Source organism: Biomphalaria glabrata, chromosome 3 (assembly GCF_947242115.1).
Source record: "Biomphalaria glabrata chromosome 3, xgBioGlab47.1, whole genome shotgun sequence".
In the NCBI taxonomy this organism is placed as follows: Eukaryota; Metazoa; Mollusca; class Gastropoda; family Planorbidae; genus Biomphalaria; species Biomphalaria glabrata.
Window position 1 is genome coordinate 36,196,318 of NC_074713.1, and position 24,434 is coordinate 36,220,751.

The 24,434-nt window shown below is 38.1% G+C and overlaps 1 protein-coding gene and 1 long non-coding RNA gene across 22 annotated transcripts in view; both read right to left on the reverse strand.

Moving 5' to 3' along the window:
- The window catches only part of LOC106056965 (calpain-B-like), a 119,942-nt gene that overhangs the window by 31,569 nt on the left and 63,939 nt on the right, over nt 1–24,434 (reverse strand). For 2 of the 21 annotated variants that reach the window (XM_056024820.1, XM_056024812.1), the window contains exons 1-2: nt 18,612–18,795; nt 5,432–5,972 (exon numbers count right to left, since the gene is read on the reverse strand). The exons of 12 other annotated variants lie outside the window; for them this stretch is intronic. In XM_056024820.1, coding sequence (XP_055880795.1) covers nt 5,432–5,791 — 360 coding nt within the window. In that variant the 5' untranslated portion in view covers nt 5,792–5,972; nt 18,612–18,795. Of the gene's footprint in view, nt 1–5,431; nt 5,988–9,052; nt 9,185–18,605; nt 18,796–24,434 lie in introns of those variants that run through there. 7 more of the 21 variants (XM_056024817.1, XM_056024813.1, XM_056024819.1 and 4 more) reach the window with 7 other exon arrangements.
- LOC129925300 (uncharacterized) lies at nt 6,717–8,394 on the reverse strand. The gene is made up of 2 exons (XR_008777096.1): nt 8,142–8,394; nt 6,717–7,431 (listed from the first exon to the last, which is right to left on the reverse strand). It is a non-coding gene; the product is annotated as an uncharacterized LOC129925300 (long non-coding RNA).

A 24,434-nucleotide genomic window follows, 5' to 3' on the forward strand; every position in this document is an offset into this window, starting at 1 on the left:
GAAGAGGGAGTCCTTGTAGGACCCTACTGTAGAGCCTACTTGTGGAATAGAAGAGGGAGTCCTTGTAGGACTATGTCCTTACTGTAAAGCCTACTTGTGGAATAGAAGAGGGAGTCCTTGTAGGACCCTACTGTAGAGCCTACTTGTGGAATAGAAGAGGGAGTCCTTGTAGGACCCTACTGTAGAGCCTACTTGTGGAATAGAAGAGGGAGTCCTTGTAGGACTCTACTGTAGAGCCTACTTGTGGAATAGAAGAGGGAGTCCTTGTAGGACCCTACTGTAGAGCCTACTTGTGGAATAGAGGAGGGAGTCTCTACTGTAGGACTAAGGACACAACATGACCTACATTGTGCCGATGTGAAGATCCAAACCATCAAAAACAAACAAAAAAACGAGAGAGAGAGAAATCTTGAGAAAATACTGAAACACATGCACACAATGTTCTAGAACTCTGTATGAAGTATAGTCTACTCAACTGTAGATCTAGTAGTGGCATGACTGAGACAGATCCTTGCATAGAATCACTAGCGGATCCAGAACTTTGGAATGGGGGGGGGGGGCGATTTTTTTCCAAACCCTATCCCTAACGCCCAGTAAACCCTAACCCTGTGCATAAATGTGAGTACAGCATATATATATATATGAGAAATAAAAAAGCAGTGTTTCTCAACTTTCTGCGAAGAAAAAAACCCAGACATGTTGCTCTTGATTGCGCGGGGGTCTGGGGAAGCGCTGTAAGGTTCCTTAAGCCCCGACGCCAAAATCGTTTTTTTTTTTTTTTTTGCATTCTTCACTGCAGAAACGCATTCTCCTGACATCTACAGTAAATTATTCATCCTATTAAAAAAATGACCTTATCAATAATGTTTGACTTGAAAAATATTCTAATATGAATTAGAAAGCCCCCTACTATATTGCAAATAAACGATCTGAAGATACCCCACATGTTTAGATTTAGGCTTTGAAGATCGCCGACGAAAGCAAAATATTAGAATAATACTTTTTTTTTTTTAAAAGTTCATTTGTAAGTGATACATTTTGTTGAATAAGCATGTTTGTAACTTTGTTAATCCTCGCTCCTTTTTCTGTTAATGATTGCATTTGGCATTAAAGAATAGGGGTTGTGCGACTCGATATAAGAATTTAATTTATAGCACATATAAAGTATGTTAGTGACAGTTTTTTTTTTTAATTTTGTAATTTCTTAACTATAATTTAAAAAGAAAAAGTATTGGTTTGTCCGATGGGCGGAAGGCGATTGCATGTATCGCCCCTCCCACCTTGTATAACCCTATTTCATTTTATATTTACTAATGATAAAATTTGAGATTAGAGTGTGTGTGCGACATAATATACAAATGGGTTCACATATCAATACGTAGCTTATATTATATAGATATTCAACAAATTTTGTTCACAAACTATGATTTCCCCATAAAAGTATGACCGCCCCGCCACACTCAAATGGTTTAGGTGGGAATGGCAGTAGATGTAATGCCCCCCCCCCCCTCCACCCAATCGGAAAACAGGGGAACGACATAATATAAAGATCGGTTAAAACACCAATAACACGTTTTAATCATATAGATATTTAATTGATTCTGTTAGCAAGCTGTGATTTCTATAAATTTATTGGACCGCCCAATAATAGGTTGAAATATAAATAATTAGCATATATTATTGACATAAGTAATAAATTCGTATACAAATTGTGCGGCCGAGTGGGGGGGGGGGTTCGATCTCCCCTACCGCCCCCCCCCCCCCCGGATCCGCCAGTGCATAGAATAATTCCGACCAATGGGTTATTCTTCAAAGCTGACTGTACATATTAAAATTGGCTTGAATGGTAGATCTAATAGTAAACCTTTTTAGTAGAGAAAAAAAAAATCTCAGATAATGACTTTCACCTGCATGCCAAACAGTATTGGGGTGTGATGCAGGTCTGGTAAAACGATACCTAGTGACTGAACACAAACTTGAAACACTAATATAGAGTTGATCTATACAACAAGCAGACCACATAGATCCCATTGGAGGCCGATTTTTAATAACTTTGACAGTGAAAAAAAGGGGGAGGTGCATTGGAAATCAAGTTTTTTTTTTTTTTTTTAAATTTACCACCCACTTCCTCTTTTTTTTTTAGCGCCCCATTAAGAAAAGATCGAGTTTTAGAGTGTTTCTCGTTTCCCCCTTGTCCCTGTCCCTTCTCCCCAATGACGCCCACTTAGACCATACTAAAAATAGTATAACTTGTGATAGTTGTAAATTCCAACACTTGTGGTAGTTGTCGTAATGAAAGAAACCCCGTTAAGAGTACCAAGGTTTGGATGTCTAAACTATTCACACACACACACTAACATTCTACAACTTCCCTTTCGTTCTATCCCGACACTTTGATGCATATTTTGAGCAGCTGAAAGTACGCCCATTTCCCAGGCATCTCAAACAAATGGGCACTATCCATGTACTATCCAAGTAAGCCAAAGAAATAAATCCGTTTTAAAAACTCTCTCTTGAAGCAGTCCATGTAATCGTAATGGGTTGTTTTCTTCCGTCTTCTATACAGGCAATATTCAAGCGCTCAAATCTCATTGTTATTTAGCCAATCCAATTTGATCACGTGAACACAGAAAGGTTTCCTATAGAGACGACAAAGTGAACAGACATTGGCCGTTTACATTTTACAATTAGGAAACAAAACCAATCAGATTCGTATTTCCATGCTACACATAACTACTTCAAAAGTCTTCTTGTTGCAAATATCAAGTTTTGGCAAGGTATTTATAGAATGGCATCAAGTCATCTCCAAAGATTGCAAGGGTGTTTAAACATGTCCAACACAGAACAAAATGAATGATAGTCAATGAGAGTACCAATGCCTCTCAAACACAAACTGTCCCTGCTGCTAATGAAATGCAAGCGATATAAGAGATAAACAAAATAATACGACTAAGTTTTGTCGTCATTGCAGCTCAGTAAACTTACAGTTTAGACATTTAGATTATTTCAAAAAACCAAAGAGGAAAGTAAAATGAGGCCAAGGGCAAAGCTAAAAAAAATAATAAAGCCTCCCCTTTTTAAAGCGCGAGATGTAACATTTTGACAGTTATAGAGAATGGAACGATTAAATAGAAGATCTCTTTTTTAGCGGCCCCCGAAAGGGGAAAAGACGCTATTAGTTTTGTGCGAAATTTCTGTCCGTCTGTCCCGTTTAGATCTCGTAAACTAGAAAAGATATTGAAAATCTGACATCACAATATTTTAGACCATTCAAAGTTCTGATGCAACGGCTACTTTTCTTTTTTCTTAAAGCGAAAAATCTAATTTTTAAAATCAGTTATGCAAGCAATTTTTTAAAGAGAAAAAGCTAATTAGTATGCATTATATGTTAGACCTAATTTAAATTGAATAGTAATCTTATAAACTTCATTTTTCTGAAACATTTTTTTATTACGGAAATATTTTTTTTATAATTTTTTTTTGAGGATTCGAATAAGAGATTGAGCCTTTTCAAAACAATTAGATCAATTATAAGACATCAGTTAGGCCAGGGGAGGCGCGGTGGCTGAGCGGTAAAGCGCTTGGCTTCCCAACCGGGGGTCCCGGGTTCGAATCCTGGTGAAGACTGGGATTTTCAACTTTGGAATCTTTGGGCGCCTCTGAGTCCACTCAGCTCTAATGGGTACCTGACATTAGTTGGGGAAAAGTATAGGCGGTTGGTCGTTGTGCTGGCTGCATGACACCCTCGCTAACCGTAGGCCACAAAAACAGATGAACTTTACATCATCTGCCCTATAGACCACAAGGTCTGAAAGGGGAACTAGTTAGGCCAGGTTCACATCTAACTTTACATTCACTTACACCTATGCTTTGATCTGCGGGACCGTTGGGGCACTACACAAGATCTGTTAACCTTCTTTCTCCATTCTTATCTCTCATTTGTCTTTGATAAAATTTTATTTGTATGTTCTTTCTGAAAATATTAAAGCCTGCCTGGGTGGACCTCTTCGGGGGCCGATTTTGAGTTTGTGTTTCCACACAAACTGTCTTTTGTAACCTTGTTTTCTTTTATTGACATATTACAATCTACAGTGGTCCAACTTGCGATAACTACTAATGTCGCAGGGCAGGCACTTGATGGAGAACCACAGGGAAATAAGAAAGTGGGCACGCGTCAACAAACCTGGAAAAGTTTAAGTCATCAGAGAAGCTGGGGATACTGGAATGACATGAGAGCAGATGAAGAAAGTATCAAGTGTGGTGGAGATGTGTGGTAGCGTCCTTTGCTTCCCTAGGAGGTGCACAGAAATAAGTCAGTCAAACACACTTACAGAGATGACCCTAACACCTCAAAGTGCAGGTGCCTTTGTTACATCTTATCTCAGCCTTTCTACTACACAAGGAAAGATGAAACTTCTGGATTCCTAGTGGAAATTTACTAAACATAATCCACTCGGAAAACTGATTGGGGTTGAGGGGTATGAATCTGAGCTTCTTTGGGACATTTTTTTTAAAGTATGCACACACCAACACACACATATAAGAATCAAGTGTTCCAGCGAGGAAATAACTGAAGTGTTCACTTACAAACTTCTATGACGTACAACCCAGATGATAAGATGACGTACAACCCAGATGATAAGATGACGTACAACCCAGATGATAAAATGACGTACAACCCAGATGATCAGATGACGTACAACCCAGATGATAACACGCATAACACCTTGTTTTACACAAGTTGAACATTTACTTTGAACTCTGTCAAGTATTTTGAACGAGTTAAATACTAGTGAAATGTTTTACTGCTGCTCAGGAGTATACGAAACATTCATTCAGCGTGAGGCGAGTTACTAGTAAACAGAAAGTTACAAACAAAGAAAAATTACCACTTTTGTTGTGGATAGGTTTGCAAATTTTTTAGGAGACAGACAGAAACAGATAAAAAAAAGACATTGTTTGCATCCCCCGTTAATGTTGTCTGCCCGTCAGTCTGTCTGTCACGTTTTTTTTTTTAAAGTAAAAGTTCCCCTTTCAGACCTTTCGATCTAAAGGGTGTCTGTCCGTCCGTCTGCATGTCACGGTTAGACCTCAAAAACTAAAAAGTCTACTAAAAATTCGATTTTATCATCGCTTGTGTCAAATATATGACAACGTAATGATACTTTTGGTCTCGTAAAAGCGAATCCTTTTGTTTTAAAGTTAAATGTAATTTAAATCCACAAACATCATGTATAAAACAAGAGTTGTTTTTTTTTAAGTGTATAGTATATATTAACTTTAAGCATAGACTTGATAGAAATGTCAGTCAATCTACTCGTCATTGAGAAAAAAAAGTATATAGTATATATTGACTTAAAGTACAGACTTGATAGAAATGTCAATCTACTCGTCATTGAGAAACATATTTACAAAAAAAAAAAAAACTTACGCCAGGGCGCCTCCATTCAAATCTTCGAGGGGGAGCACTACTGAAGAAAATTGAAGTATCCACAGCTTCGAACTCGGGATCTTCAAACAGTATGCCGTCTGCTTGGCACTTGGCCAAGATCTCATCGTATTTCTGGTGGGCTAAATTGGCAAAGGGATTTCTTTTATCTTCCCTGGTGTTTCGCCCAGCTATCGGCTGTCTTATGAAAAAGTTCTTCCCGCTGGACACATTGACCCCACTGTCCGCCTTGATGCTTACACTGCCGCCTCCTCCCCCAATGCTACGACGGAAGTTTTCAAACTCCTGTTTGTATCTGTCAAACTCCTCCCTAGCATTGCCAACTTTCTTAAAGAAATTCATTGTCTAGTCTTTAGGATAAGAATCTATCAAGAAATAAACAGTCAATCAAGTTTTTCAACACTGTACTGTGAATGAACTTTAGATTTCACATTAACTAAGTTTCGTTCAGTGAAACTTGAGGTCGTCAAAGTGTTTCACATCCAGTTCAAACCAGCGGGAATTTAAAAAAAAAGCAGCTGATCTGTATTGAAAGAAACTGATGTATACAACTATTTGGATTAACTAGTTTTTAAAAAAAACTTGACACGCTTGAACTACTTTGACTTGCTATGTAGATCTAGGTTTAAACTAGGACTGTCTCTAGTAATTTCAATGTCGTGATCTTAAGAAAAGTTTTAAAACATTAACATAGACCTAATGAGTTGTTGTTTTTCGAGGCATATTTATTTCAAAGTGGATTTACGACTTTGTTCCAATTCAATGGAAAGACGGGAATGTAAAGTTGATAAATTAAAGATGAAACAGAGAGCCAGTGCAATGGATGAAATCAAATAGTGGCCAGATGTTTCACACAATAACACATTGTGCTTTGAGTTTCAATCAATGACACACTTGGTCTCAGCAACAAATGTTGCTTAGGGTCAATAAAAGAAAAGTCTCAGCAACAAATGTTGCTTAGGGTCAATAAAAGAAAAGTATTGTCAAATTGTTCATTTGGTGTTTTAACTCTTATCTCTCCGTAATTATTTTCCGCGCTCAGAAGGAATTATTCATTTTCCCCATTTGTATTTCACTAGCCTGTTAGGGTTAAACGTATTTCTTTTAATCCGAAAATTGTGTGACAGGTGGGGAAATGTGACGTGTGTTTGGCTCGTTTTATGTCTAGGGGATGATTATTTTTAAAGCTATCACACCCCCACTTATCAGCATATGAATCGGGAGCAGGCACACAACGAGACAAAGCAATGAAAGATAGATACAAAAGTTAAAATAAAAGAATATTTATTTACATAAATATACATATAAGAATAAAAGGGGGAGGGTTTGCATCTATCTCTAATTAGTAAGGTATTTTGATCATCACTGTAGCACCTAATAAGAGTATGTCACTTTGTCCTCTGACTTAGCTGGTATTCCTGTTGATGTCGCAGCTGGCTGTGTCCTGGCTTGAGGTTCTGCAGCTGGAGGTGGCGCTCTAGCGGATAGAGGGACGCCGGTGATATAGTTCTTGTGGAGTCTCAATCCCCAAAATCTAATATCTGTAGTGGGCACAGTAGGGCGGGTGGCCGGCTACCGTGACACAAGGATACTGCGGGCAGAGCTGATCTGCCGTGGGCAGCGTAGTTGACAGGATATGTCCAGTGAGTTGCCGAGGGTTGGCGTAGCTATGACGTCTCGCACAGATCTGACTCTATAGGGACGTCGCGCCTAATAGCTTGACAGGTGGGCTGTCGAATAGGCGGGCAATGCCGATAGCGCCAAGTAGTAGAATTGAGTAGATCTCCGTAGGCGGTAGGTGATACTCAATAGGAAAGTGCAGTGCTGAATAGCACTAAGCACATAGATAGGCCAGTAGGCAAATAGGCGATAGGTGATTCTTGATAGCAAATACAGTGCTGAATAGCACTAAGCATCTAAATAGGCCAGTAGGCAAATAGGCAGGTAAGTAATCCGATAAATAGGCAGACACCTGAGGGAGGCTGCGGATAATTAAAGACAAGTTAGGACATGTCTCTCATACATCTTATCGATGCCCTCGACTGAGGTGCATTCGTCAGATTGGTAAAATTGCTTTAGAGCATAAAGGGGAGATGATGACAAATGGGATTTGGAAAATAGATGGCAGATAGTAGCAATATAAAAATGTACATGAAAGGGGAAATAATAATATAAGAATGTACATAGAAGGGGAAATAACAATCTCAAATAAACAACACAGGTGGATAGAGAAAGAAAAGGGGGGGGGGGTGAGTTGGGCGGTGGTCAGCGACCGAGACGGTTTGTTTGCATATGACCGTGGGTCGAGAACAATGGAGCGCGCTTGAATGGAGAGAGCGCAACTCTCGTAAGAGTGAAATGACTACAGGGGAGATAATTCAAATCTCTTCACTAGACGCAGTATCAGTGCGCTAGTAAAATTATCAGGCGGTCAACCGAGATAAGGGAAATAAAATAAGGTGTACAAATATATACATGGTTGCATCAATGATCAATTGAGCAACGTAGCATTGATAGATTAATGCAATACATAAAATATACATTAGCCATGTTCATGTTTTCTACTTACGCCAGTGAGAAATACACAATGCACTAATTAAATATAAATGAAATAATAAACTACACATGATAAAATCCAATGGAAATATACACAGAGTAATTAAGATGGAACTTGTGATTAAGTTCGGCTTACCACCAGGTATTCCTCTAGGAGGGAGAATAAATGATATAGTCCAGACTCGATCGACAGCGATAGAGGAGTGAAAGGGTCTGGCTTGATTTGAATCTACTTATATATGCCTGGGAAATGTGGGCGGACACAGGAAACGTCCTAGGCTAAGAATTAGCTTACACGTGGGTGAAGTCCGACAAGCGTCACACCTTGGAGTACCACGCGGTGTATTGACCCGTGTAATCTCTTAGATCAAAGAGAGACGTGGGGGGGAAGAGTGACCTGCATTCCACCCAAAGGGGGGGGGTCAATCGCGGCGGACATCCGCGGATAAGACTAAAGAGAACGTGTCTATCTTTGCCCCGGTCAAGGGCAGATAAATGAAAGGACGCGCCTTAGCTATCTCCAAGGTGGTCAACTAAGTCTAGCCTGGAGCGGAAAAGGTGGCGCGGGGGAAGAAATTGGGGTTAGGACGGGGAAATAATTGAAATAAAATAAATAAATAAGGAAAAATAATAATTAATGCTGTGATAAATTTGAGTGACTCTGACAGCGAGTTTTTGACTTGTCACAAATTGTATAATTGGTAGAGATAAATGCATGCCCTTGTTATATATCATTAACACAAATCAAAGTTTATGAACCCAAAAATTAAGTTAACTGGGGTCAAATCAACGATGGTATCGTCAATCAGGAGAGAAAGAGTTAATAAAAACAAATCTCTTCAACACAGTTAACGTCTAGCTCCCATAGGATTTCCGCTTATTCGAACCGAAACCAATTCTAAAATAGAGTCGAATCCAATTATCAGGACCAGTTGGTAACCAAAAACAAAAATCCCAATGTGGTCCGATTCATCTGAATTCGAGAGTATCTAAATATGAAGCTGCTCAAGATTGTAAGTGAACTGAATGCACAATTTAACCACACACATTAACCACTCCATGGGCACCACGGAAGATAATGTCCACTCGGTCCACCTAGCAAGGACTACGCTCTGATATGATTGACCTAGCTCTACTCAGCGCAACAACGCGAGGAAAAGGAGGGGGTCAAGAGGGTAATGGTGACTGGTTTTCCAAGAGTTCGATCAGAACTCCACAAGAGATGGCGGTTGAAACTGAAGCACGTCTCGTCTGCTTGACTATCGATCTGCAAAGAAAACTGCTGAGTTGGTTAGAATGGCAGTGCAGGACACGACAAGCTGTGGTGTATCAAGGAACACAAGTTGTCCAGATGGTGTGTGGAAGGAACACGTTTTGATCACGCTGTCGTCAGACAAAGCGCTTTTAAGCAATAGCTATACACTAATTAACCCTTAAAACGCGTGTGGTAGTTTAGCCTCTAAACATCAGAATTCTAATTCCATTTTGTATGCACTCAGCACAGCTCAATACTTTAAGGGTTAAAATACACTACGTAACAATACCCTAAGTAACCAGGCTGCTAGAAGCACACGAAGTATTTGAAATAGATTTCATTCAAGTATTTTCATTAACAGCGCTTATACTGAACCTTTTTTTTTATTTGGCCAAAGAGAATTCTTCTATTATGATGTTTAGTTTGTTTTATTTCTGAAGCAAGATCATATGGCTGCCTGGTCGTGCGGTTTGCGCGCTGGACTGTCCTTCGATTTAATCGATGGTCCCGGATTCAAACCCTGCCCGCTCAAATCCCCGTCGTCCTGCGGGAGGTTTGGATTAGGAAGTAAGTTATCTTCAACTCTGAAGGAACATCCGAAACAGGGAAACATTTTACCAGATAAAACTAAACATCTAAATGCATGTACAGAAATGTCTCAATATTCTTCGATTGCAGTGCTAACAACAAGTCACATTCATGAGATTTAAAAACAAAACACCATTTTATGTTTACTTTGAGTACTGCACATACAACAATAATTAGCCAGTCTTTGGAAATGGCAACAGACACAAGTACACAATTCTAATGGATCAAAATGTATATAGTTCAGTTCACTTTCTAGTCCACCACCCACGCAGGCATACACACGTGTTTGTAGGTACATTTATTTGCACACACTGACACACACTAATCTTCTCGCTTGACTACACCTGAGTCGCTCTTCGAAACATTTGTATAGATGTCAAAGTATCGAGAAGTCCAGTCATCACTCTACCAATCAATTACACACACACACACACACAAAATGGAAATCGAAGTTTTTCGTCAGAGCTGGATTTAGATATCGGCTAGCTATAGCTTAGGGCCCCCAGTTTCTATGAGTCGACACACACATTTCCGAAGGATTTTGGAATTATTTTAAGTTAAAAATGTATTGCTGCAGAATATAGATATAATTAATTGTAGGCCTATATACCTCTAGGTATCTGTAATCATATTTGGTACTGAAATTTTAATTAAAAGGCTCCATGTTTCAAAAAGCTAATGGCCTCATCAAGTCCAAATCCAATCCAGTGGTGATAGGATTACATTCTAATCTAGTGTCACCATGACAACCTTCTCTCTTCACAACCTAAGACGCGATACAACACGCACCTCGGATCAGACGGAATATAAGAGACATTAGTTATAGAGAAGATAATGATATAAATATTATTTAGAAAGGTTATTCTCACTAATACAATGAAATAACTGGGTTTTAAAGAAATTGCTAAATATACTCGTCCGTTTGTTTCCATCCGGAAGTGTAAACCCCACTTAAGTCTTGGTATAGCGTTTTATGCCGAATGAAATAATAAGGTGAAGGAAGCGTTCAAAAATGTATTCATTGTCCATTAAAAGAAAAAACGTCTACCTGGGGAAAAAAAGGCATTGTTTAACCTTACTACTGTCGAAAAAAAGGCAACATTTTTTTGTTATTGTTTCTTGTAGATCTAGATCTGCTTTAAAAAAAAGTAACCCGTCGAACTAGTGATGTGATCACGTGATGGTAGGAACAAATTAGATCAATTTTTTTTTCTTGTTAGTTTAGCTGCATAGCAAGTAGGGCAGATTTTGTTTCTTAGCGTGTGTGAGATGCCATTTTTACTTTTCGCATCAATTCCTCGCGGGCTAAATTTGGCTTGACAACACAGCAACTAATAGGGTGGTGCAATTTGTCCTCAATTCCTCTAGCAAGCATCTACCACTGAGTACTACACCGCCAGCGCTAGGCTTATCGATCGTTACCGAAATATGGGTCATTTCTTTAACACACATTTTGTTGTTTTATTTTCATCTTGATCTATTGTTATTGTGTTTGGGCCCGCAGACGCTTGAGAGATGGGAAATCATGATAACTGCTATCAGCCATGATCACAGGACGCGCTTTGCATAAACAGCAAACATAGATCTATAATATCCTTACTGTATTTAATACATTAAGGCCTACACTGGTAACGAAATGTAACCTAATATGCAAACTGCTGTAAATGTATACGCCGTTAACAATGAATCTTCAAATGGAGAATGTAATTCCTCTTGTTTTCTTGAGGCAATAGACATTTGCATACATGGAGCAAATTCATAAAATGGCAAGCTTTTGTGTAGGCTAAACTGCTGTGTACAGAACATGGGAGTTATCTGTACTTTGTTTACACATTGATTTATTCAGATCCTGTTACCAGTTTTGAAGAAGTGCAGTAAGGGAGACAATGAGAAAGCGATGTCAAGAAATGTGGTAGCGATATCATAGAAGCTCAAGATTTGGGAGAGCTTTATGAAATAATAGACATGCCTGAAATGTAGTACTTTACTTTGTCATAAGAAAATTATGTAACCTAGTTATTTTCAAAATCAACAATAATAAATTGAATGTTTTTTTTTTACTCTTCTGGTGTAAATGAACAGTGAGGTAGGTTCCTAGGTAGGAGAAGGTGGGGCTTGCATAAATGGCACACTTCCAAGAAGAAACATAAAGTAGTTTGAAGTCAAAGTAACTGACACTCTGTGACACTGAGCATCTAAAAACGGACTATCTGGACAATGAATTGAGAGCACAGAGCCCTACCCTGGACTTCCTTAGTCAGTATTAGCGTATTGTAACAGATTTGGCCATTCATACCTTGTTTGCACGGAACTAACGCAGGTATTCTAATTAGGTCACGTCAGCTAGAACAACGTGTGTAATGTGATGCAGATCTGACGTCAAAAAAAAAAAAAAGATCCTCGGGATAAAACCGTGTGAAGGTAAAACAAAACTTGTATTGTTGTGAAGACTTTCACTTGGGAACAAGAACAAATACAAGAAGGCTAGATCACGTGACTAAATAAATAGCTTCCAAGCGCATTATTTAATAAAGATAGCCTATTCCCGATATGGACTTCAAATTTGTCATGTATTATACAATGATTAATCAATACGAGATGAAGTAGTGGAATGGGCGTAGCCCGGAGGTGGGGGAGAGAGAGAACGAAGAAAAACGCTTGGAGGAGCTAACAGCGCTTCAAGAGACCACCTTGCTGGATGGAGAGGGAATCTGATGCCTCTCTAATACTATCTCCAGAAAGAATGTTTTCGGTTTTACAAAATAGTTTACAATTATCTACATAACACTATTTAAAAAAAAAAAGACTAAACGTTTAGCGGGTGGGGGCGCCAACGGTAAAAGTTTGAGAAACACTGCTCTCACACTTAACCTCTTCTTAATTGAATTTTATTTGACCTACAATCTTCTAACTAGTAGAAATTGTACAAGATTGACTTAAAGAAGAATGAGTTTCTGAAGCTCAGAAATGCTTGGCGCCCGAGGCTTCGCCTCGGTCCTCAGTGGGGGATCTTTAAGAGCTCCCTGAGACCAATAGATAACTAAGGTAGCGGCATAAGTTTATTTTCTACTTTAGCTGGTAGTCAAAGTTTGAATAACCCAGCATACCGTTTCGATCTAAAAGTCTAGAAAGGAAACATGTTTAGATATGTAAAATACACTGTAAAATAAGCAAAACTATTGAAAAAAAAAAGGGTTTGAGGTTTTGAAATTAGGCACATCGGCACAATTTAGGGGATTGTCAAATAGAATTGACTAATTTTACATTTGTGCAAAAATCGATGAAATTAGATAATCAGCTTCCTGAATTGGTTCAACAAAAAGAATTGACGAAAGTTTCTATTGGGGAAAGTTTGGCTAAAGTTGATGGCGGAGGGGGTTGCTAACCGCACCGGGTGACACCGACCCGAGTGACGCCACTGGTTCAAAGAGGAGCATAGAGATACTCTTTACTAATTTCCTTCATGTATCACAAGTGTCCTTTGGGTTTCATTGCGATGCTAGATCAAGTGTGTTAGGAATCAAAAAGAGCTGTTCAAACGTGACATCATGACGGATGATCGTCTTTCAGTTTGGACTAGGTCTAAGCCTTTGAGAACTGTTGAAATACCGTAGCAGCAAAAAAGTGAATACGCCCAATGTATTTAGTAGATACAATTTCTTATTGTCATCAGATTTTCCTTTTTTATTGTTTAAACAAAATGTTCTGTTGTTTGCAAGGACTGCCAGGCCCCAGATTCAAAATTAAAAGAAAGAAAAAAGCCTCGTACATTTTGTGAATCGCATGACTACCTACACCAGGTAGGTACAAAAATAAAAAAACGGGAAGGGGGCAGCCCACTCAAAAGTCCTTTACTCTGCATTGAATTATTTCCCAGTTACTGGTCTGTGACCATATCTGCCCCCCCCCCCCCAACCAAATACACACATGACTGGTGGCTCTACTGGTGGCTGGACCAAAGGACCATGGGAAGTAAAGTGATCATAAAAAAAAAAAAAAAACAACAACTAAAAACTATCAGATTGGAAGGGAGGCTAGAGGATTTGAAAAAAGAAGAGTTAACGGTTGAAGCATTCGGTTATGTACCGACTTAAGTTACTGTGCTCTAAGTAGTGTGTATCACACGACTACATTACACCCCACCCAGTTGTAACTGACAATCTGTTCACATCGTAAAGCCAGTGGAGCACATCTCCACACTCCTCGTTCCACATGCTAGGACAAATTTGTACAAATGCTCCTAGTGCTATTAGAGGACTTTAAGTCATGACTAGATTGACCTAGAAACATCTTTTTTGAAGTAACGTCCGTATTTATAAGATAAGATAATTTGTATTTAGTCCTGTGTGATATTCACAGTAGACATTCACCCTCAAGCCGCTTAACTCTCGATATAATTGCGATATTACTAGACACTACAATTGTGTGTGTTGTTGTTATTATTGTGTGGTTTGTACTGTTGACTTAACCCGCATTCGAGCGATATTTGGCTGATTGGCACAAACTTGGCTACCTATCAAGGGACTCGGAAAGCTTCTCTCAGAGACTCCCACTTCCCACATGTCAACAAAAGATTACAGCGCAGCCCTGAGAATGTTTTAGCGAGAAAGACGCGCTATAGAAACGTAATGATACTCAAAAAATGTGAACACAGCATTCAATCAACGAAATCCGATTCCATGTTCACCAAACCCAAGTAACTCAACAAGTTCACCAAAACCAAGTAACTCAACAAGTTCACCAAACCCAAGTAACTCAACAAGTTCACCAAACCCAAGTAACTCAACAAGTTCACCAAACTCAAGTAACTCAACAAATTCACCAAACTCAAGTAACTCAACAAGTTCACCAAACCCAAGTAACTCAACAAGTTCACCAAACCCAAGTAACTCAACAAGTTCACCAAACCCAAGTAACTCAACAAGTTCACCAAACCCAAGTAACTCAACAAATTCACCAAACCCAAGTAACTCAACAAGTTCACCAAAACCAAGTAACTCAACAAGTTCACCAAACCCAAGTAACTCAACAAGTTCACCAAACCCAAGTAACTCAACAAGTTCACCAAACTCAAGTAACTCAACAAGTTCACCAAACCCAAGTAACTCAACAAGTTCACCAAAACCAAGTAACTCAACAAATTCACCAAAACCAAGTAACTCAACAAGTTCACCAAACCCAAGTAACTCAACAAGTTCACCAAACCCAAGTAACTCAACAAGTTCACCAAACTCAAGTAACTCAACAAGTTCACCAAACCCAAGTAACTCAACAAGTTCACCAAACTCAAGTAACTCAACAAGTTCACCAAACCCAAGTAACTCAACAAGTTCACCAAACTCAAGTAACTCAACAAGTTCACCAAACCCAAGTAACTCAACAAATTCACCAAACTCAAGTAACTCAACAAGTTCACCAAACCCAAGTAACTCAACAAGTTCACCAAACTCAAGTAACTCAACAAGTTCACCAAACCCAAGTAACTCAACAAGTTCACCAAACCCAAGTAACTCAACAAGTTCACCAAACCCAAGTAACTCAACAAATTCACCAAACCCAAGTAACTCAACAAGTTCACCAAACCCAAGTAACTCAACAAGTTCACCAAACCCAAGTAACTCAACAAATTCACCAACCCAAGTAACTCAAGAAGTTCACCAAACCCAAGTAACTCAAGAAGTTCACCAAACTCAAGTAACAAGCTTGCTACAAAACTGCCATTGAGCTCTCTACTGGAAGATGAAACTTTGTATCGACTTTGAAAACACTGGGACACGCTACACGTGCGCAACCAATGGTTGAGGACAGCTCTGTGCTACAACACATTACAATGCGTGTTAAAAACTGTGCGTTAACAGAGATAAAATATTTTTTTCAATGTATGAGAAGGTCATAGATCAAAGGTAAAAAAAAATGCAAAGAGGAAGCGATGCTGTCAGTCAAATCAAAACAAGTGATGAATAGTACACGCCATGTCTCATTTCGAAACAGCCGCTAAGTTCATCGGACAGATTCAATTGGGAAATACTCTCCAGGTGATACAGAAAACTACAGTAAATAAAGGATGTACACATTGATTCACCGATTCAAGTTAACATTAAACAAGGGCTTTAACCCCTCCCTCACCCCAGGCCAAGCATTCCAATATTTGTTTTTCGAGATTTGTTTTGGGGTGGAGTTAATTTTCTACTTAAATAAAAAAATGATTAAAGTTATTTCTTTTTACAAAACATTGTATTGATTGCATTAGAATTAGTAAATATCTGGACCACTGAAATACTCCTTACCACACCCGCCCCATCTCTAAATGACAAGCCATAGCAGACAGTTTATCAGACACTCTAGACACAGCGGATGTTTTGTGGTGATATAATCTGAATTGAGTGGCAACATATGTTCTTGGAAATATTTCATACTAAACTGAAGTAGGGATACTTGAGGTAACTGTCATGTGTCATACAGACTTATCCACATTTTTAAAGCTATTAGACGGCAAGCTCATATTGGTGACTAGTTCACATATAATTAAAAGTGCACAAAAATCAGCTACAAATCACCCTTTCATTTTTTTTTAAATTAACGCTTAAATCTACTGAGATCACTCAATTAAGAAAAGATTTGTTTACAATTTCGTTAAGGGTTCGTAGGCAATATATAACATTGATCCTTTCAAGCTTTAGTTTAGTATGTTTCAATGTCCTTGCAAATCAAATTAACATTTGGTCTTGATACTAACAGTTTTGACTTTGAAGAATGCATGATTTCCATACGTTTATACTCAAGACACCTACAAACACAAATATATACAGCAATTCTATACACAGCAAACTTAAACTGTATTAAAGAGAAAGGTGGACTGAACCCCTAGGTGAGATGTCATGGGATGTAAACTATAAGAGAAGGGCGGACTGAACCCCTAGGTAAGATGTCATGGGATGTAAACTATAAGAGAAGGGCGGACTGAACCCCTAGGTAAGATGTCATGGGATGTAAACTATAAGAGAAGGGCGGACTGAACCCCTAGGTAAGATGTCATGGGATGTAAACTATAAGAGAAAGGTGGACTGAAACCCTAGGTAAGATGTCATGGGATGTAAACTATAAGAGAAAGACGGACTGAAACCCTAGGTAAGATGTCATGGGATGTAAACTATAAGAGAAGGGCGGACTGAACCCCTAGGTAAGATGTCATGGGGTGTAAACTATAAGAGAAGGGCGGACTGAACCCCTAGGTAAGATGTCATGGGGTGTAAACTATAAGAGAAAGACGGACTGAACCCCTAGGTAAGATGTCATGGGATGTAAACTATAAGAGAAGGGCGGACTGAAACCCTAGGTAAGATGTCATGGGATGTAAACTATAAGAGAAAGATGGAATGAACTCCTAGGTAAGATGTCATGGGATGTAAACTATAAGAGAAGGGCGGACTGAACCCCTAGGTAAGATGTCATGGGATGTAAACTATAAGAGAAAGGCGGACTGAACCCCTTGGTAAGATGTCATGGGGTGTAAACTATAATAGAAAGGCGGACTGAACCGCTAGGTAAGATGTCATGGGGTGTAAACTATAAGAGAAGGGCGGACTGAACCCCTAGGTAAGATGTCATGGAATGTAAACTATAAGAGAAAGGCGGACTGAAACCCTAGGTAAGATGTCATGGGGTGTAAACTATAAGAGAGGAGGAAGGATTAAAACAAAATAGGTGACAGCCTAGGAGGAGGAGGAAATGTGTCACACTAGTTAGCACAGTACACTCAGGCACTATTTAGTTAGTCATTAGGCTTACTGTATAGTACATTCCTCGTACTATTTTTTGTTTTAAATAGAAGGGCTGGTTTCCCCCTCCCTTACCTTGACCTAAACGAGCACTTCTCTCCCCCCCCCCTTGCAACAAGTCCATAATTCAAACTAAGGCAAGTACTTCTAAGTCTCGTAACAACCACAATGTTGTAAACATGGTTACCAATACATGTAACTGTAGAGCGTCCAACATACAGATAAGGTACGGACTGCCAGTAGAGCTACAATAAACAAGTCGTCAGGGTTAATACTTCAGTCTATAAACGCTTACAATTTACGTTGACCTAATTCAGATAATTTGTGCATCCCAGAGTTAAAGTGTGCTGAATGTATAGTCTACGTGCTAATTTATTGGAATGTTGTTGTTTTTTTTACTTCTGTAGAAGTGTGTGTTTTAATGTATACTATTTAGATTTAATATAATTCAGCCTAACCTAAAGGTATATTAGTTTGACAATGTGTTTTGTTACTTTGTATTTTCATTTATGAAGTGCTAGGGTTTCTTAAATATGTATACATCTAGTCATAGAAGAATTTGTATTCAGTTTTTGATTGTAAATTTACATTTACTGTACAAGAAATCAAGCATTAACACACTAGTATTAACAGCCATCGTTTGTATGTATGTTTCAATCTAGTTTGGTAGCAATAGGTAAGTATATTTCCCACTATTTCACAATTCTACCCATTGGTAGATCTAAGTCTGTCATCTGATTTGACAGGATTCATCAAAAAAGTTGCCAGAAAGACTTTTCATTACTCGACACAGTCACGGCTGACTGCTTACGAATATAGAGATACTATCCTTCTATTTCATTGCAATGTTTTGCAGCCAGTTGGCTTGCCCGTCCATTCATTAGGCTTACATTGTAATGTTAAGAAAAAAGAATATGCACAAGTCACATTGACTTAAACTAATCTAATTAATGAACATCTATCTAATTCAAGAACAAACTCAAACTGAATAAATCCTTCGAAGAACGATGTACCGGCCTCACTATAAAATCCACTGAGTTCTCTTCTCTTGACAAAAGAAAAACACGATCAAATCAACCATCACAAAGTAGGGACACAAAATTGTGTCACTCTCACGAGGGAAAAAAAAACAACGTTGCTTAGTTCACACGAGACACAGCGAGATACTAAAGTAGGGGAAAAAAAATCAACAGCGCAAGCGTTAGACTATCGACTACTTGTGATTGGACGCCTGGGGAGATCAGTGATGCTCAACATTTTCCTCTCTGGGGGCCTTGCCAAAACTGTTACCGAATAAGTTTAGATCAGTCATGTAGTTAAATTTGGTAAATGTTTTTTAAAAGGGAACGACCTGACTTCTCCTCAAGTCAAAGCGGTAATGATTCTATTTCATGTTTGTGTTCACTAAGCCTAAGACAGTAGCCTAATATAAAGGGGGCTAATTCAGCTCAAACCATCACTTCAGTTAAGTACTATTTCTTTCCCTTGTTTAAGATACCAAACAAAGTAATTTATTACCAATATTAATTAACTAATTGGTAATATTTTTAAAATTGATTTTTGTGTTCTCAGGTAAAAGAAATAATTGTGCTAAATTTCAGCTTGATCCAAGATTGGGTGTGGGAGAAATAACGTGTACAAACTTTAGGCCAGACAGACAAAGTCAGTTGATAGAAGCTTTGGAATTACTTTTTTTAAAAACAAAACTTATATTATATGTAATTGAATCAATTACTTTGTATCAGTCATGTAATTGAATTTGAAAATAGAACTAGGCTAACAATAATAAACAAGCAAAATATATTTAAAATGCTATTTAAAAAGGGAAGAACTCCGCACTTTTCTTAGGAATACTATATATATATAATTGTTTAAAATTTCAACTTGATCCGAGAATGGGTGTGGGAACAATAATGCGAACAATTACATATGGGGACCAAACCCTACATAATAATGTGAACAATGAAGGATTAATTTCTCTTGTCGGTATCAAACAAAATCATTTATTCCAATTAATTTAATTGAGAAATTGCTTTTTTATATATAAGTCTTGTCTATGGCATTAAATCTTTGTGCAAAGTTGCACATTGACCCGAGACTGGATGTGAGAGAAATAACGTGTACAAACTTTTGACCAGACAGACACAGACAGAGTTGATAGAAGCTTTGTAATATGTGCGATTAGAAATACATGTTTACCAATTGTTTTTGTTTAGCGCTATTTCATTATTTTAGGTGTATAATGATCCTAGCACTGATCTGGGGGGGGGGGGGATAATCTGGGTGAAGGTTATCGTGATCGCTTTTCAAATGTATTTTATATTTAAATAATGTTGAATTCGAACTCTAGGGCTTAAGCCTCCTCCAGCCAATACACTAGCCACTGTGCCAGCGAAGTGTTTATGAAAATAGGTTTCATAGTTTTCAACTTTAAAGCGACGACCTAATTCTTACACAAAGTATAAAGGGGACTGCCACATCTGTCAAGTAAAATTTCTTTCCCTTGTTCAATACAAAACAAAATAATTAATTACCAATTATTAATTAAGTAAATTGGTTATTTGTTTTATTGATTCTTGTTTTGTCAGGTACATGAAATAATTGTGCAAAGTTTCAACTTGATCCGAGATTGGGTGTCGGAGAAATAGCGTGTAGAAAATTGCACCAGACAGACGGATAGACAGACAAACAGTATTGATAAAAGCTTAGTTAAAAAAAAAAAAAGAAAAGAAAAACGCCGAGTCTAATGGAACTGAGAATTGGTGACTTTTCATTGTGGACAGTGTTTCTAAGGGCCGGATGTGTCCCACAGACCGTGGTTTGGGCATCACTTATCACTAGACTAATATCTCGGTAGTAACTAAAAGGAAGGAAAGAGAAGGCCCTATGGGCAACCATGCGTGTTATATTCTGTTTCGAAGGAACAGACGAGGAACAAGATCTAGTAGCCTGAAGAAAAGAATCAGGTAGGAGGGGAGACAATTTTACCAACAAAATCACGTGAAGCACAGCGGATCTCAAAATGTGGCTTACAAGACTAGCACCTAATTTTCAGTAATGTCATTAGAACAGATGTAGTGAGGATTATTTCTGTCATATACACAACGTTATTGTGTTCACTATTAAGTTCCTTGGCTCTATTGAAACATTGAGGGTGCATGTGAAAAGTCATTTTAATACTTTGTAGAAAATGCAATTATTTAAAAAGATTACACCCCTCCTTCGTGTTTTGAGACCAATGTCCACACAGTAAGGGCCTTTGTGTTTTGAGACCAATGTCCACACAGTAAGGGCCTTTGTGTTTTGAGACCAATGTCCACACAGTAAGGGCCTTTGTTTTTTGAGACCAATGTCCACACAGTAAGGGCCTTTGTGTTTTGAGACCAATGTCCACACAGTAAGGGCCTTTCTGTTTTGAGACCAATGTCCACATAGTAAGGGCCTTTGTGTTTTGAGACCAATGTCCACACAGTAAGGGCCTTTGTTTTTTGAGACCAATGTCCACACAGTAAGTGCCTTTGTGTTTTTGATTGTCCAGATGTATTCAGTAGGCCTGCTGTTGTTTTTCTTTCAACAGACAACCACAAAATGCAAACACTCAGAGTAGACTCAGACACACACTCAGAGTGGAATCACAAACACATTCAGAGTAGACTTAGACTCACTCTCAGAATAGACTCAGACACATCAAGATGTAATATATAAAATAAAAAATAAAATATTTAAAAAAAAACATCAACAACAAAGCTTATGCAAAGGGTAAATCAATCAATTAGTTTGGATCAGTCATGTCATTCGATGTGTTATAGATCTGGACCAACAGTGTGATTAGAATGTGATTAGAAATATTTTTACCAATTGTTTTAGTTTAGCGCTATTTCATGCTTTTAGCTTTCTGAATACACTTTGATCCTATCATTTATCTGGATCACTTGGGGGGGGGGAGATAAGGGATGTCTGGGGGAATTTTGTAGTAATCGTTTTTTAAAGCATTTATAAAAATAAATAAATATTAGGTTACAAAGTTTGTGTGGAAACACAAACTCAAAATCAGCCCCCGTAGTGGTCCACCCAGGTACAAGGTCAGGTTTCAATATTTTCAGAAAGAATATCAGAATGAAATTCTATCAAAGGCAAATGACTGAGAAGAATGGAGAAAGAAGGTTGACAGATCCTGTGTGGTGCCTAATCGGTCCAGCAAGGAATAGGTGAAAGTAAAGGTGAAGCTAGAAGTGAAACTGGCCTAACTGATGTCATTAAATGATTATCTAATTGATCTAATTGTTTTGTAAAGGGTCAATCTCTTATTCAAGGTCTCAAGAAAAAAAAAACATTTCCGTAAAAAAAAAAATTTTTTTAGGATACCTTTAGTTAAAATTTTTTTTTAACACTTTTGTAACTGTATTAGCTAGTAAGACAGAACTTAATTTACTTAACAATACATTTGTAAAAAAAAATATTTTGAAAAAAAATCTAAAACCATTTGCATAAATGTGTTTAAAATATGGTAAAAGTTAATCTCTCTTACTAAATATCCTTCCGTGTTGTTACTATTAATAGTAAACAGTTGTAAAAATGATGTATTTTTATGAAAAAACTGCTTGGATAGTTGTTTTTAAAAATTAAATTTTTCTCTTTCAGAAAAGAAAAAAGTAGCCATTTCATCAGAACTTTGAATTGTCTAAAATATCATGATGTCGGATTTTCAATATCTTTTCTAGTTAACGAGATCTAAACGAGAAGGACGGACAGACAGACCACACAAAACTAAATAGCGTCTTTTCCCCTTTCGGGGGCTGCTAAAAAAAGTGGGGTCGACCTGAATTCCTCAGGCCGACATGCTAACCATTGTGCTAGTGAGCTGGTTATGAAAGTAGAAGATTGTACAGTTATATGTCGTTTGTTTCAAACTTACTATAAAGGGGACTAATTCAGCTTATAACACCACATCAGTCAAATATAATTTCTTTCCCTTGTTCGAGATAACAAACAAAATGATTTATTACCAATAGTTGATTAGCTAATTGGCTATCTTTTTTTTGTGTTGTTAGAGGAAATAATTGTGCAAAATTTTAGCTTGACCCGAGATTAGGAGTCCGAGAAATAACGTGTACAAACATTTTACCTGACAGACAGACAGAGTGAGTTGATAGAAGCTTCGTAAAAACCTAGCGCTAAGTTTGTGGTGCTAGACAAAGAGCTAGATGAAGCTGGGGGGAGCACTTCCTGGAAACAAGAGATGTAAAGCATTCAGACCGCTAGTGGCAAGGGGGGAGAGAGAAAGAAAGGAGGGAGGGGACGTTTCCTCAAATCTCGCGTTAAAATAAGTTATCATGACTTGTGCTCATTTCTTTCTGTATGCTGTTGATAAATGAGCTGAAAATGACCTTGACACATAATTTTGTTCGATTGATTATACAAAGTTTATCGTAATCAGTTAACTGCAGTTGGTTGAAGTAGCAGCTACGTAAGACTAGGCTGACCATGTTTGGTGCCCAGGAGAGAGAGAGTACTTTGAACCAGTGATGCACAAAATACGGCCCGCGGGCCAGATCCGGACGGCGACGTGGCTCTATCCGACCCGCCGACACATCGGCACAAAGTGTAGAAACCTCCAGCCCCCCATTTTTTTCCAGAAGAAAAAAGGTTTTAAAATGTATCTTACCTACATTAGGGCCCTCACTTTCTCTGATGGATTGGTACTATGACCAATTTGTACGTTTATGACATGAGAGAGCCGAGAAACTACAAGTGGACTCTGAATTTAGAATCTACTAGGAAAAATGAAAACGGATCTTAATTTCTTTGCGGAACATGTCAATAAGTCATGTTTAAGACAAACTATTTTATTTGTAAAGAAAATCATCAACAAACAAAAAGGTTATTATAAAACAAATATGACGGCATTCTTTTTTTTTTTTTTTTGAGCCGCGAATAAATAATTGTTAATTTGGTGGAAATTGGTGGATAGATGGGAATATTTAGCTAAAAGAGACAAGAGAATGAGTCGTTGGTAAAGCTAGTTCAATTTTGCTCACATTTTAAGAGTAATGAAGCCATTTTCAGGGGTTTAAAAAAAAAGATAACTTTCAGATATCTCATTAATTAATGTAAGTACTAGCTCCACAGGTTTCTAAAAAAAATTTTCAGGTCAATTTCATTTCGTTTTTGTACCTTTTCGGTCATGTGGCCCGCGAGACGAGTATAGGAAATTAAAATGGCCCGCACGTTGAATTAGGTTGGGCATCGCTGCTTTAAAACCAACAAGCCAGACTTATTGGTAATCCAAGGGAGGCAAACCAGCGTAAACATTGGAACAATACAAGTTATGTTTTACGAAATAGAAAACTTTTCAACGATCTACATTCTACAACCATCAACTTCTCATTCTCTCTCTCTCTCTCTCTCTCTCTCGCACACACACACACACATTTTGTTCTGATAGATTCATTTGAATGCACCCAGTGCACGCTGTTGACAGTATCAAGTACAACAAATGTACTGCACAAGACTCGACTCTGAGTCAGTCCAAAGTTTCCAACGTACGTGTTGAGATGTCTGGTATCTGATTGGCTTACAGTCTAGCACTCATCACGTGATAGGAAATGAATATGTATCCATGGTGCTAGATAGTTCACATTTAGGTTTGGTTCTTTGTTCTATAGATCTGTACAGATCAGCAATGCTAGTGGGTTGTTTTTGTAATCTTTTTAATGACTCAAAAACAAAACAAGGTTACACTGGAAAATAGATGGACATCATAGTTGTTGTTTTTTTTCATCAAATCTATGCTTATGTTGTGTTTTTA